This window comes from Schistocerca gregaria, chromosome X, assembly GCF_023897955.1.
Source record: "Schistocerca gregaria isolate iqSchGreg1 chromosome X, iqSchGreg1.2, whole genome shotgun sequence".
In the NCBI taxonomy this organism is placed as follows: domain Eukaryota; kingdom Metazoa; phylum Arthropoda; class Insecta; order Orthoptera; family Acrididae; genus Schistocerca; species Schistocerca gregaria.
The window spans coordinates 381,841,826-381,857,111 of record NC_064931.1 but is presented as its reverse complement, the minus strand read 5'-3'; the positions used below and the strand labels follow the sequence as shown (position 1 = coordinate 381,857,111).

The window sequence follows — 15,286 nt, the reverse complement described above, 5'->3', positions numbered from 1 at the left end:
GCTGTCGCGCGCTCCCAGACTGTAGCGCCTAGAACCGCTCGACCACCCTGGTCGGCTGGAGTGTAAGAGCTCTGAGGTCATGTGCCTCCAATGCATGGCGGATGGTTATCACTTCATATTGTGGTTGCCTTCATTTGGTCTCTATTCAGTTGGGAATCTTCGGGCGCTGGCATAGTGGCATGGAGGTGGTCGGTTTACGGACCAATCGCGCTGCTCGCTCGCATGTGCAAGTGGAGCGTATGGGATCTGCTGCCTACTATTAAGCAGCTGGAGACTTGGTTGCTTCCACAGCTATCTTCATAACAATAGCCATCTGTTGTGTCACTTGCTCCATAATGCCAACCTATCAGTCGAACAAGGAATTGAGCATGATGACCGGGCTGTCGATGTCGCCACTTCTCGCGGCATCGGCATAGCTGTTGAATGGCGCCGAGATGTTGCGGTCGGCGGCTACAGTGTGGCTACCGTCGCTGCCTTCCGCGTTGTAGACGTCCCGCCTAGTTTCCTTCTGTGTATGGGGGTAAGCTTCGCCTCTGCTGCGTGTGAGCCTCCCTTCACGTCCAGCTCGTACTGGCAAGGTGGGCTTTCTGGTGCGTCCACTCCTTCTTAACGTGTGTGGTGTGACCACGCCTGCTGCATCAGCGGTCGGCAGCTGCAGTAGCTCTGCGCCAGAGACGTCACCCGTCCTATTCGCATCCTGGGGTGCATCTGGGCGCAGACGTCCGACTATACGCCTCCTCGCCCTGGTGGTGTCTTGCCCTTGGAGCGTGCTGCTGCGGACTTTTGTGGTACACTGTAGGGTATTTCAAGTTGGCGACCTAACGTATCTGCCGGCCGCGGTGGTCTCGCGGTTCTAGGCGCGCAGTCCGGAACCGTGCGACTGCTACGGTCGCAGGTTCGAATCCTGCCTCGGGCATGGATGTGTGTGATGTCCTTAGGTTAGTTAGGTTTAAGTAGTTCTAAGTTCTAGGGGACTAATGACCACAGCAGTTGAGTCCCATAGTGCTCAGAGCCATTTGAACCTAACGTATCTGAGAATTTCTCGCAGCCACCATAATTCGACACGTGTTTCTCACCAGTTTGCGCACACTGGTTGATCTCTGTTTAGGGTGCAAAAGTGGCTTCGATGACCGCCATCGCACTTAACACAGGCGTCAGGTATCGAGAGTCGTAACGCACCACGTGCCTGAGGCGCTGTCACCTGACGCATTGTGGTCAGCCACGCTGTCATTTCTAGTTCTCCACAGTGTTCACCGTCTGCAGCACTGTGGTGAGTCAGAAAAAATTTCCCTTGGTGGAGCTGTCTGTGGCAGCCACCAGCAGAACGGGTCCTTGCTCGCTTGTGTCCAAGTATTTCATGCACACCACTAAGCGCACCCTCGGCCTAAAGCTCTCGACCTCTTCTTGTAGCTGATCACATTGTATCGTTCGTGGAAAGCCAAGAAACACACCCATGATCACATTGTTCTGTTCAGTGGTGTGAGTGTAGAACGGCCACTGGATTGCGGTTGTTCCACTCGTCATGCAGCGGTGGTCACCACAGTTTCGGAGGTTAATCTGCATGTCGTCTTGATGATTTTGCAGTGAAGTTCGACTTGACACACTGCGATACCTGTTGCAGGAATCTTCGACAATCGTCTTTTAATTGGAAGACGATTGGTGATGGGCTCTGCTCCTTCCTCGTGGTACGTTGTTGCTCGCCGGAGTTGGAATAAGATCGTCCACTGTTGCGGCTGCTGCCGTAGCAACGTCGTCTCCTTCCTCCTCTAGGTAATTCCACAGACACTGAAGCGACTCTCCATTTGCAGTAATTGTGATCGACTTGCTTGACTGGCCACAAATGTAGCCCAGCCTCGCTTGTCGACCACGGCTTCCTGCTCCGCCCCTTGTCGGCGCGGGATGCTGCCGATGGGTTTCTTCTTCTACCTGCCGTCTGTAGACGCCTCTGTTGCTTCGCATTTGTGACGTTCTTACCACTCTTTATCTTCTCGGAGCTTCTTTAGTTGCTTCTCTCTGCTCTGCTGCAGAGTTTTGTCTTTTGGCGGAGAAAACTTTCTCTTTCTTATGCGGTACTGGTTGTCGCCCTCAGAGCCTTAGAACGACCGATCGCGTGACCACGGCATCTCTGGCTGGCGACCGAATGACGACTGTTGATGATCAGCCAAAACTTATGTGACAGCGGAGGTCTTACCTGAGTTCTGGAGAAAATCCACCCACCCCTCGCGTCCTTGATCAGTCGTACCGCAGCAGATTACCGCAACATTCATGTTAGTCGTCTTGGCTGCCACGAGAGGAACGGCTCTAGTTCATAATGGCTGAGCGATTCCCTGGAATCACAGTCTGTGTGGAATGCCAACTGTATCCGCACATCTTCTCTGTGACGGGAGTGTGGAAGTGTGATTAGTGACAGACTCATCCCAGGCCAAATGTGGAAAACTGAGTTTGCTACTGAGCGGACGAATCTAATGTTGGTGGCGGAATAGCAGTACAGGTATTCGTTTCACTGAGTCACCATTGAGCATACTTACCCGCCTTGTCTGTGACTGCAGGCACGGCGGGGGTGGTGAGTCTGTCTGGTGACAACGTTACCTACGTCGTTGCTTACAGGCCTTCGAAAGGCAACATTGAGGCGCTTTCTTAGCTTTAGGACGTTCTCTTTGTTGTTAGTGACTTTAAAGCCAAGGATGCTGCAAGCATTAGAATGTTGCTAACACCAGCAGGAGGCGACAGCTTCGAGCCGCTGACTGTCACGACACAGTTGCCTTGGGTCTCTATCAGTAACCCTCTAACGGGAAAAAGGCAAACGCCTTAGACATTGCAATGACCAGAAGCCCACCAAATCATATGGCCGCAAGAATGCGAAACTCGCTGTCGTCCGGTCATGTCACTGCCATTGTTAACATGTACGCGAATGGCGTGCCGACCTACCGGCGTGGAGTGTGTACGAAAGGTGTGAGCTGGAATGCCTACCGAGATCAGCACACAGAGTCAACTAAGGCAGTGTCAGACCCCGAGGCAGCTGCTGCGCATTCAACCCTGCAACATGTCACCATTGTCGCTTTTGCAGCAGTCGAAGCAGAACGCTATCGCGGAGAAGAACTACGTGTGTTGTGAGTGTCAGCTGAAGATGGATGTAGGCACTAGGCGCCTGATTAGCAGCCTATCCCGCGAGATCAAGGCGGCAGCTGGGACGCGTGTGCGGGCATGATAGCCACTCGCCGTCTGTATAATTACTCAGTGAGGAAGACTAGAAAATTCTTTCTGCGTCGTTCGCAAAATATCCCGCCACCCCAAATGTTGGGTGACGTGGTCTCTGAGACGGTCACCATGGCCAATACCGTAGCATGAGAGTTTCAAGCTTGCCGCCCCCTGTCGTTGCTGGTCACACTCAGTATCATAGCGGTGCACGATGAAGTAGTCAAAGTCACTGATTCGATTACAGCAGACGACGTTTACGTGCAACTTCAGACACTGACAATCAGGAAATCTACTGGTCCTGGCCTGCTAACGAACATGATGCCACTCCAGATGTCATTGTGCATCTGCTGAATGTTAATAATGTTTCCATCACGGATTCGTACAGGAGGCAAAACTACATATCTAATGACCGCTGCCATACGCTGTGCAAGAGAATATTTAAAAATTCGGAGAATTTAATATCCATATTTCTATTAAATTTTAATTTTTCTCGATTTTCTGGACCCACCGATGGGTTGTGTAGACACAGGAAGTTTGGATAGTGTTGGTTAAAGAAATTTTAATATTCACGGAATGTAGATTAAGAAAGCCACAAGATGGCGTAAATCACTGAAGAATGAAGCCATTGCGTTAAACTGGAGATTCAGACAACCTACCTTAGAGGGAGGTTTTTTTTATGGTTCGCCCTTCTGGCACCACTGTAGAATGGCCAATCTAAGGGGCAGGGAGCCTTGCCTCCGACACTCCGGCAAGAAAGCCACATCAATGATAGCCTCGATAATGTAGACTACAGGAACTACTTTTTTCCAGAACAGGCACTTCACTATGTCTCGTCAGCGACAATAAAACCGCAGAGACATGTTTTACGAGTCCACTCTTATGCAGATTCTTGACGGAGCCCATTCGGCCGCTGCTACACGACGGTACTGTTAAATCGTTGCAAGGAATTAGTGCGGAAATTGCTGCCGTCTTAACTTAAAATGTACCGGCCTCCTTCCCCTCGCGGTCAGTCGTGTGTAGAACCTCAGCGTTAAGAGTCCAGTGCCAATGCGAGAGATGTACACGCTTTCGTCAACTGCCATATTTATGTACGCAAACAACTTGTTCTGCGAGATAATTGCACACCACTCATTGATACTGCTTAGGTAAGACTTGCCGCACTTTACTGATGACCACAGCAGTGGAGTCCCATAGTGCTCAGAGCCATTCGAACTTGCCGCACTTTCCGCCCTTCGTACTCGAATCTCGTATCTCTCATGACCAATCATATCTCCAACCGCCCCCTATAGCTGAGTGGTCAGCGCGACAGAATGTCAATCCCAAGGGTCCGGATTCGATTCCCGGCTGGGTCGGAGATTTTCTCCGCATCCCCAAGATGCGAAACATATCTCCAACCGCCCCCTATAGCTGAGTGGTCAGCGCGACAGAATGTCAATCCCAAGGGCCCGGATTCGATTCCCGGCTGGGTTGGAGATTTTCTCCGCATCCCCATCGATGCGCAAGTCGCCGAAGTGGCGTCAAATCGAAATACTTGCACCCGGCGAACGGACTACCCGACGGGAGGCCCTAGTCACACGCCATTTATTTTAATGATATCTTCCATCTTTTTCTTAAAATGGTTTACCACGTTTTATTAGTTAGGCTTCTCTAGGGGCTGGACAAAAATGAATTTCTTGTTCGTTCGGTTCTCTTGGAGGACTGGATATACGACGAGTAATCTGGAACTGTGGATTGGTGTGTCGTCCCGTGCTGTGAAAGTCGACCTTGCATGAGACTGTGCTTTAAATAGGCACAATATATTTATTCCATTGATTTACTGCTTTTACGTTTGTGACTCTCCTCCTGTTCCGTTTGATTTAACTTCGTATGGCTGAAATACATGCCTTGGTTAGATCTCCGATGCAGCCTCGATTGAGAGACAGAATATCTTCAGGTAAGATAGCTTTTATCTGAAGACAGAGAAGCAGTAACAGATTACGGTAGCGCTTTCAGTTAATTCTTGGCTTTGATTTGATTGAGATTCAACCACGGTAAATCTTTTAACATTTCATTTTCAGTTTCACAGTGTGGAAGGGCGCTGAGATAATGCTCATACCGCCGACTGGTATGTACCTTCACTTGCCGAAGAGTTATCGGCCTATCAACCTCCTGCATATAAATTGACGTGACAAAAGTCATAGGACAGCGATATGCACATATACAGATGCCGGTAGTATAGCATACACAAGGTATAAAACGGCAGTGCATTGACGGAGCTGTCATTCGCACTCAGGTGATTCATGTGAATAGGTTTCTGACATGGCCAATGACGATGGCCACACGACGGAAATTTACAGATTTGAACGCGGAATGGTAGTTGTAGCTTAACGTGGGACATTCCATTTCGGATATCGTTAGTGAATTCAATATTCCGAGATCCACAGTGTCAAGTGTGTGCCGAGAATACCAAATTTCAGGCATTACCTCTCACCACGGATAACGCAGTGGCAGACGGCCTTCACTTAACGACCAAGAGCAACGGCATTTCCGCAGTGTTGTTAGTGTTATCAGACAATCAACACTGCTCTAGATAACCGCAGAAATTGGAGTGGGACGTACACGACGTACGTATTCGTTAGGACAGTGCGGCGAGATTGGGTGTTAATGGGCGATGGCAGCAGAAAACCAACGCGACTGCCTTTGCTACAGCACGGCATTGCCTGAAAAGCTTTCTCTGGGATCGTGACCATATCGGCTGGACGCTAGACGACTGGAAAACCGTGGCCTCGGAAGATGAGTTCCGATTTCAGTTGGTAAGAACCGATGATAGGGTTCGAGTGTGGCGCAGACCCCACGAAGCCATGGACCCAAGTTGTCAACAAGGCATTGTGCAAGCTGGTGGAAGCTCCCTAATAGTGTGTGCTGTATTTATATGGTGTGGACTGTGTCATCTGGTCCATCTGAACCGATCGCTCACTGGAAATAGTTATGTTCGTCTACTTGGAGACCATTTGCAGCCATTCATGGAGTTCATGTTTTAATGGATGACAATGCACCATGTCACAAGGCCACAACTGTTTGTGGTTGGTTTGAAGAACATTCTGAACAATTCGAGAGAATGATTGAGCCACCCAGATCGCTCGACATGAATTCCACCGAACATTTATGGACATAATCGCGAGGTCAGTTCGTGTAGTAAATCCTGCACCAGCAACAGTTTCTCAATTCAGGGCGGCTATAGAGGCAGCATGGCCCAATATTTCTGTAGAGAATTTCCAATGACTTGTTGACTTTATGTCACTTAGAGTCGGTGAACTACGCCGGGCAAAAGGAGGTCCGACACGATATTAGGAGGTATCCCATGACTTCTGTCACCTGAATGTACCCTCGCACATTTTGGTGAGACGCCTCTTTCTCTACGTAGAAGCTGAGCGCCTACTCTGTAAGGAGCAGTCTACCTTCAGGAAAGGCCATTGTACCATCCATCACTCGAGAGGCAATGGAGGCACCTGAACGTAGGGAATACTTTGGAGCTGTACTCCTGGATGTCTCACATGCATTCGATTCTGCGTAGTACTATGGTCTCTTGTACCTCTGCAGGGGATTGCAGCACCTCGCGTGTGTCCCCTGATATCCTACTTGGAGGGTAGAACGTTCCATGTCAGGGCACAATATGGAATAATTTCAGAGCGCCTGACGCTAGCGGGAGTCTCTCAAGGTTCTGTTCTCGGTTCCATACTATAAACTGTGCACACAGTAGACGTTACATCTTGTCCGTGTATGCAGCTCGAGCTGCACGTGGACGGCAGCGCGGTTTTGCGAGCAGCGTGAGCATCCAGGTCCAACTTAATGCAGAACGGAGTCCAGTCTGTCTACGACGACCTGGCGTCATGGACGATAAAATGGAAGTTGTTCTTCAATGCAGCCAACAGCCATGCGCTTCCCATAGCGAGACGCCTAATTCCTGTTGACTTCAGGTAGAAAGACTTTCTGAGAATAGTTGTCCAATGGGAAGTACTTAGGTGTCACAGGCGTCTAACATGATGCCAACGCATCGAAATTCTGGGGTGAAAAACGGTGGGAAGGCTGCACCAGCTCTACCCGCAGTCACATGAATTGGCACCGGGCTTTCAAGAAACATACATTTTGTTCAGATTTCTTGAAATATTTGCTATAGTTCTAGATTTCTTTGTACAAAATTTGAGTGGTTCTGCAAAATTTCACTGAAAAAAGGTTTTCTGAACTCTGGTAGCTTCTACATTTTTGTGTGTGTTATGGTTCACAAATAGCAGTTACACTAGAGCAACGCCTGAACAAGAACACGGACTGAACGAGCAAACTACGAGGACGTACTGAAAAGCAATGCCTCCAAATTTTTGATGTGAAATCTCTTAACGCTTTCTAAATAAATACAAATGTTGTTGACATTCTACATCATTGTTCTTTAAGTCTACATATTTATTTCTCAATATAGTCACCATGGCGACGAACATATTTCCCCCAGCGGGAGATCTAGTGCCTAAAGCAGGTTTTAGAATAAAGAAAAGTCTGAAGCCTGCACAGGCATCACGAAATGTGCGAGTGCTGGTAAATAAATTGATACTCTATGAGGAGAAATAGATAGATGTGTGACGTATGGAAGTTTGGCTTGTTCTAAGGAACGTGCTAGGATAGCTTAAGTGGTTAGGTGATTGCTCGCTTCAGCACATCATACTTGCGCAGAGGGTTATTCTTTCATTGTGAGATGCTAATTATCAGTGAAGTGCGGCAGAAGTCACTCGCTAAAAATACGAAAGACAAACCATGTCTGCAAATACAGAGGAAACACGAATTACGGCAAAGGCTAAATGCTACTCAGTTCGGAGTTCATTCATTCCTAGACGTTGTCGTTATCTGTGCTGTGGTACGTGGAGAAGTCACTGGAAATGCCTATGGATAAAATCAGATATTTTCTGCCCTCATTTCCTTTTCCAAGCTTCTTTAAGAACATTTCTCCATGGCGCACAACATTATTCCACTTCTCTGGGACTATTCATGCCACAGCGTCCTGTAACTGTTTATGAATTTACGTCACAGTGAAAATTTTACTATATGCTGCCACGAAATATACTCCAAGACAAAAAAGAGCGATGCACCGCGAAAGAATTATCCGAATGGGACGACAATCAGTAGATGTGATGAAAATACACAGACAAAAACATCATTACTATTACAGAAAGACCGAGCGAGGTGGCGCAGTGGTTAGCACACTCGCCTCGCATTCAGGAGGACGACGGTTCAAACCCGCGTCCGGTCATCCTGATTTAGGCTTTCTGTGATTTTCCTACATGGCTTCAGGCAAATGCCGGGATATCCGATAGGACCGACAATCTCACTGTTTGGTTCTCCCCCCTCCTCCTCACCCCCCCCCCCCCAAAAAAAAAATCAACCAACCATTACTGAAAAACTGGGATAATTTATTCAAGAGAAAGAGCTTCATCAACTGAGCAAGTCAATAACGCGTTGGTCCACCTCTGGTCCTTATGCAAGCAATTATTCGACTTGACATTGACTGATGGTGTTATTGGGCATCCTAGTGATGGATATTGTGCCAAATTTTGTCCCATTGTCACGTTAGATCGTCAAAATTCCGAGCTGGTTGGAGTTGCCTGCCCAGTATGCTTCAAATGTTTTCAACTGAGGAGAGATCTGGTGACCTTCCCGGCCGAGGTAGCGTTTGGCAAGAGCGAAGACAAGCAGAAGAAACTCTGGCCGTGTGCGGGAGGGCATTATCTTGCTGAAATGTGAGCGCAGGATGGCTTACCACGAAGGGTAACAAAACGGGATGTATAATAGCGTCGCTGAACTGTAAGTGTGAGCCATCAGGGCTCAGTTCGAAGAGGGCCTAATCACTGAAGACAATTTTACTCCAGTCAATGTGATTTCAGACCGAAGACGTGTCTGGAGACGCCCTCAACAGCAGCGGAATCTGAATGGCGCTCGACGTGCGGGCCGACAACCAGGAGTGTGGTTTGGGATGCCATTTCTTTTCTTAGCACGAACGCTTTGGATGTCATCCGCGGTACCCTTACAGCACAGAGACACGTCGACGGAATTCTATACCCCGTTTTGTTACGCTTCATGGCAAGCCATCCAGCGTTCACATCCCAGCAAGATAATGCCCGCCCGCACACGGTGAGAGTTTCTTCTGCTTGTCTTCGCTCTTGCCAAGCCCTACCTTGGCCAGGAAGGTAACCGTATATCTTCCCACTTGAAAACATTTGAAGTAATATGAGCAGGCTCCCCCAACAAGCTCGGGATTTTGACGATCTAACGCGCCAATTGGACAGAATTTGGCGCTATATTCCTCAGTAAGACATCCAACAACTCTGTGTATCGATAACAAGCCGAATAACTGCTTGCATACTGGCCGAAGGCTGAGCAACGCGTCATTGACTCGCTCATTTTGTGGACCTCTTTCTCTTCAATAAAGTGGCAGAGGTATGCTGGAAAGCTAACAACCCTATGACTGTATACTTCTACCATTTCACCAATGATACAGTTTTGAAAGTGTGACTTAGTTTGTTTCGCCAGTTCCATCTGCGCTACTCTACTCAGATCGTTCTGAACTTTCACATTGTGAGGTTTCAATAATTCAACAGTGTCAGCTTTTCTCGTTGTTATCGTTGGGACATCTTTGATAACTAAATGTCATGGGACATTATCCATAAGAAAAAACAGGCCGATTTATTTTTTCCACTAACTGCCCCCTTGAGTTATCTAAGAAAATTCTCGTGATTCATCTTCGCGTGATAGTCGCCGGCTTTGCACGAATTGTAAACCCAGAGACAAAACTGTACGAAAGCAAAGGAAGTTCCAGAGTGAAAGATAATAATCCTTCCTCCCTCCCCCAAGGACTGAAACGAAGGAAGGGAGGGAGGGAGATTAGACTCGACAGCATGATGAAAGGATGGGGAAGAAAATTGCGGTGCTCCTTAAAAGGAACCATTCCGACGTGCCTGGAGCGATTTCGAGAAATCACAGAAAACCCAGATATCGACGGCCGGATAGTGATCTGAACCGTCGTGCTACAGAATGTGAGTTCAGAGTGCCAAGCACTGCCCCACTTATTTCAGAGAGGCACACAGCTTATGGTTCAAATGGCTCTGAGCACTATGGGACTTAACATCTATGGTCATCAGTCCCCTAGAACTTAGAACTACTTAAACCTAACTAACCTAAGGACATTACACAACACCCAGTCATCACGAGGCAGAGAAAATCCCTGACCCCGCCGGGAATCGAACCCGGGAACCCGGGACATAGCTCATGTGCAACAAAATCAGTTCTTTCCATCGTGATTTTACGCCCATTTCTTTCCTGATATCTGAAACCGAAGACTGTGACAACTTTTTACAAAGAACTCTTGTTGCCAACGAATAATTCTGTCTCAGGAAGAATAGCTTCCACTTTTGTTTTGTAATGGGATATTGTTTTCTGTCGTAATACCCGTATAGAAGGTGTTTCAGGTAGGTGTTTCTTTCTGTAGCTTATAGAATAATAAATGAAGGAAATATTTATTTAGAAAAGTAAACATAAGGAATACTACTCTTTCTCTGGATTTATGCACACAGTTTTTTAATTACTTCCATCAATTTAAAACGACAAGTTATAACTTTCTAAGTAGAAAATTATTTTATCGATTATGTTTGTTTAGTATTTACACCAGATTTGCAGGAGTCAATTTAAATTAAATTTCTATCAATTTTAGTTAGGTAGTAGTAAACGTTCATGGTTTTAGGGGTGGGTGCAATATGCTGTACATAACTGGCTCTGTTCTGATGGATGTTTTGGTGGTGGAACGATCATTTAAGTGTGATGTTCCAACGGATACCCATTTTCCTGAATGACCAAGTCAATGGGTTCGCTAAACTACATGCGGACGAGATGTAAGGCTGCTGGTGTGACAAGCGACAAGCCTGCTCAATGAGCTGTTAGCAGCCATGTTCCTTTAGACTGTAGAATGTATTCTTACACAGCGGTATAAGAGGCAGGTCGGAATGCACACACAGGTGACATCCGGTTAGCTGCGGATACCGACGTGGAATAAAGACATCCAACGAGTACGTTTACATGTTGACATGATGCTAATGAAAGCCGCCAAGGATAATGCCGAGAGTTATCTTAATCGAAAAGACAAGGATTATAAATTAGTTTTCGTTTTCAGTAGATAAACATTAAATTAAAAATCGTCGCACGTCACCGAACATCACTTGGCTGTGAAACTACGGTCAGATGGAAGTAAGTTTTATAGATGGCTGCAGGGAGGTGCAACCTAGACTTTAGAGGCGCTATAGGGCAGGGTCTGGTCGCCCCCACACTATCACTACGCCAGGAGAAGTTACAGCGGCATGTTGGCATTAGATCTGACGCCGAAGCTACAGCCTCAGCTACCAACTTACTACGCTAACAGTCAGACTGCTGATGTTTCGCACATGGATTTGGCTAATGGTGTTACGTATGCGCACAGGGTATTTTCCACGTACCGTGCCCCTCGCCCTTTCAGGCGGTGGACATCTAGTAGAGCGGCGATCATAGTAGATGGGCGGCGTGGCAAAATGATCACATATGGCCCCACCATCCGGCGGGTAGGCGGACACAGGTGGATTTTGAGCTTACCTGCAGGTCGGCCTCTGCCTTCTCGCTGACGACGGACGGGCTGGGGCTGGTGGGACGCGCCAGCGATGCGGCCGTTCCTGCGCTCAGCGTCTCCGATGACACGGCGCTGCCCGGTGACATGGATCTGCAACACGAGGTGCGGCTCCACTCACTCGCTGTGGACAAACTAGGCTAGTGACGATTTTATGAAGCATAGGGGCACGTGGTATATGAGTTTACATATCCCGCTGGGATGAACCGGATCGTATCTAATGAAATGAAATGCTCAGAACACTAATGCTCCAATACTAAATCATTCAGAAACCATAGGCAGAAGTGAACATGTGCTAGATTGTCTGAAAGCTTACCTCGTGAAAAACTTAAATTTGTGAGTATAAAAACTAAGTTACTTTTTTCTCGTCTTCCATTGTTCCTTAATTGCTTCCAAATTCATTTATTTATTTATTTAACCTGGCAAGATTAGGGCCATCAGGCCCTCTCTTATATCTAACCAGGCATTCTACTTATTTTACATTCATATGTTTTAGTAGGCCTGTTAAACTACATCTAATACAAAAAGTGAAATAAACAATTAGAAAGGTACACCTGGAAAAATACGTTATTGAAGAGAAAGATTTTAGATAGGAGTGCTGGCAGCAGGGAGCATGAGGGAGACTCATGGTGAAGGGAGGAGAGGAATAGAGAGACATGATGAAACATAATTAAGGAAATATAAAGGAAAAGAAGATTGCGTGGCTAATAGATGAAGTGGAAGGCATCTCAGGAGCAAGATAGGAGACGCTAGCTTTGCTATTTGACATATGAGAGGATTGGCCTTGTACATTAATTTTGTGGAGAACTTTATGATGATGATAGTAGGAAATGCTTCAACTTCTTCTTAAAAGCAATAGGAGATTGAATTTTCCTCAAGGTATGGGGCAGTTTGTTCCAGAGACGGACAGCGGCAACTGAGAAGGAGTTTGCAAAAGTTTTTGTTTTGTGAGTGGGCACAGTTGGATACCAGATAAGAGTGACCTCGTGTTTAGATTATGATGGCATGACAGGTTTTTAATCTCTGAAGCAAGGTACTGGGGTGCTTGCGCGACGAGGAGTCGGTGAAGTAGACATAGAGTGTGGTAGTCACGCAGTTTGTCCGGCCCCAGCCACCCTAGCTCGGAGTATGAAGCACTAACATGATCATATCGGCGAATGTTGCACACAGGCATTCATGGTTAACTCTAGCCGTCTTTTGTTTTCACTACTCATGCCTTGTTGAATCACATCACAATAGTGGAGGTTCGGTAGAACGAGTGCTTGCACGAGCTGGCGTTTCAACTCCTGTGGAAATATGTTCCGAAACTTTTTGAGAGCATACAGACAAGCAGATGTCTTTCGGCACACTGCGACTGTATTCTCCGCCCAGTTCAGATGCTCGTCCAAAGTTACACCCAAGTTCTTCACTGTTTTCTGATATGGTATTGGAGTACCGTCGAGCAGAATAGGAGGTAGCCGCTCGCAGAAATCTGAACTTATTAATTTCTGATGGGCTATTAAGATTACTTGCGTCTTTTTTGCATTTAACTTAAGCCCCAGGTTTTTCGCCCATGTCACTACTAAAGACAGATCATCATTCATCAGAGCGATTGCAGTATTTACATCTTCAGGTCTGACGCTTAGGTAGAGCTGGAGGTCGTCGGCATAGAAATGGTATTTATAGGAGGACAAAACCGACGAAATATCGTTGACATATAAAGAAAAACAAAAGTGGTCCTAAGACTGATCCTTGTGGCACTCCCGAGGAAACATGTTTCCAGGAAGATTTTTCATTTACGCAGACAACACATTGCTGTCTGTCTTTTAAGTAGCTTTCAAACCATCTCATTGCACTATCAGAGAAATTAAGCTGTTGCATTTTTCTGAGCAATATGTCAAAGTTAACAGTGTCAAAAGCTTTGCTGAAGTCCAGTAGCGTCAATATTGTTGCCTTTCGATTGTCGATGGCATATTTCAGGTCATCAGTTACTTTAATTAGAGCAGTGTTTGTGCTGTGATGTTAACGGAAACCGGATTGAAATTTGTCATATAGACTGAATTCATGCAAGTGTTCAGTGATTTGGTCATGAACAATATATTCAAGTGCTTTGGAAACAGCAGGCAGTATGCTAATTGGTCGGTAATCACTAGGCAGTTGCGGGTTTTCGATCTTAGGGATGCGTCGAATTATGCTTCTTTTCCATGCAGTGGGGTATATTCCGTTCACGAGGGAAAAATTAAATATGTCAGTTAAGACAGGTATTAAGATATCGGCAACATTCTTAATCATGGTTATACCGATACTGTCGTTGCCTATTGCATCAGAAGAGGTTCTCATTATTGCTTTTCTTGCCGTATTTGTTGTTACATGTTTTAGATTGAAGGTATCGTTGTTAGTTATCCTGTTTGGGGATTCTTGTGGACGGTAATTATCAGCCGTGCTGGTATTCAGTGGTGCAGAGAAGAATTCATTTAATTCGTTAGCTGACACATGAAAAGTAGTTTCCGATTTTGCCTTTCCGACCCCCAAGCTACGGAGATTCTTCCATAGAGTCGTGGGTGTCAGATCGCTGCATACAAGGGAGCGAGCGTGCCTGATTTTGGCATTGCGAATGCATTGTTTCACCTTGTTCCGTAGCTTTCTATATTCTTCGAAACGCTCCGGTTTCGGATCTGCCTTGAAACGCCTGTGGGCAGCATCCCTATTAATCATCATTTGACGTAATTCAGCTGTCCGCCATGGAGCAGGAGATTTTCTTACACGGACTGTGCGCACAGGTGCATGTTTGTCATAGAGGGCAGTGAGTTTATCACCAAGTTCATTAATTTTGCCGTAGATTGTAGGATCTCTGATGCCATGAGATGTCTGAGCAATCGGCTGCTAGAGCGTCAAGGTCAATACGTTTCATGTTCCTACAAGTTATGTAACGCGATTTGATCCTTGGGGGCTGCACAGAGTAGGCCAGGAATATTACATCATGTGCTGGGAGGCCAGGGGCCGATGATTGACCAACATCTCTTACTTTGTCAGTCTGTTTCGTTGCGATTACGTCTATAAGAGTATGACTGTGCGCCGTATGGTGTGTAGGTTGTAATGGAAGAATGTTCATGCTATTGCAACTAAACAATCTTCTTAGGTTTATTGCGGAGGGAGTGTCTCTTAGCAGGTCTATGTTCAAGTCACCCATTACGATGACATGTTCGTATTGACTCTGAAGTGAATGTAATTCCGACTGGAAGGAACTCATTGAGCTTATTTTTGGCGGCTTGTACACGACGCCAGTCAAGAATTTCCGACTTTGTATATTTATTTCAATGAACATGAATTCAGCCTCTTTTTCTTCAGCAGGATTTGACGTACATAAGACTTTCGCTTTGAGATCTGTTCGTATATACGCGCCGACCTCGCCACCTCGCTTTTTTGATCTGTCTGCCCTAA

The 15,286-nt window shown here is 46.5% G+C and overlaps 1 protein-coding gene across 1 annotated transcript in view; it reads right to left on the bottom strand.

Moving 5' to 3' along the window:
* LOC126297751 (calcium-dependent secretion activator-like) overlaps positions 1-15,286 on the bottom strand; it is a 1,391,877-nt gene that overhangs the window by 1,040,022 nt on the left and 336,569 nt on the right. Inside the window, exon 3 of the mRNA XM_049988921.1 lies at positions 11,836-11,959. Coding sequence (XP_049844878.1) covers positions 11,836-11,959 — 124 coding nt within the window. The remainder of the gene's footprint in view (positions 1-11,835; positions 11,960-15,286) is intronic.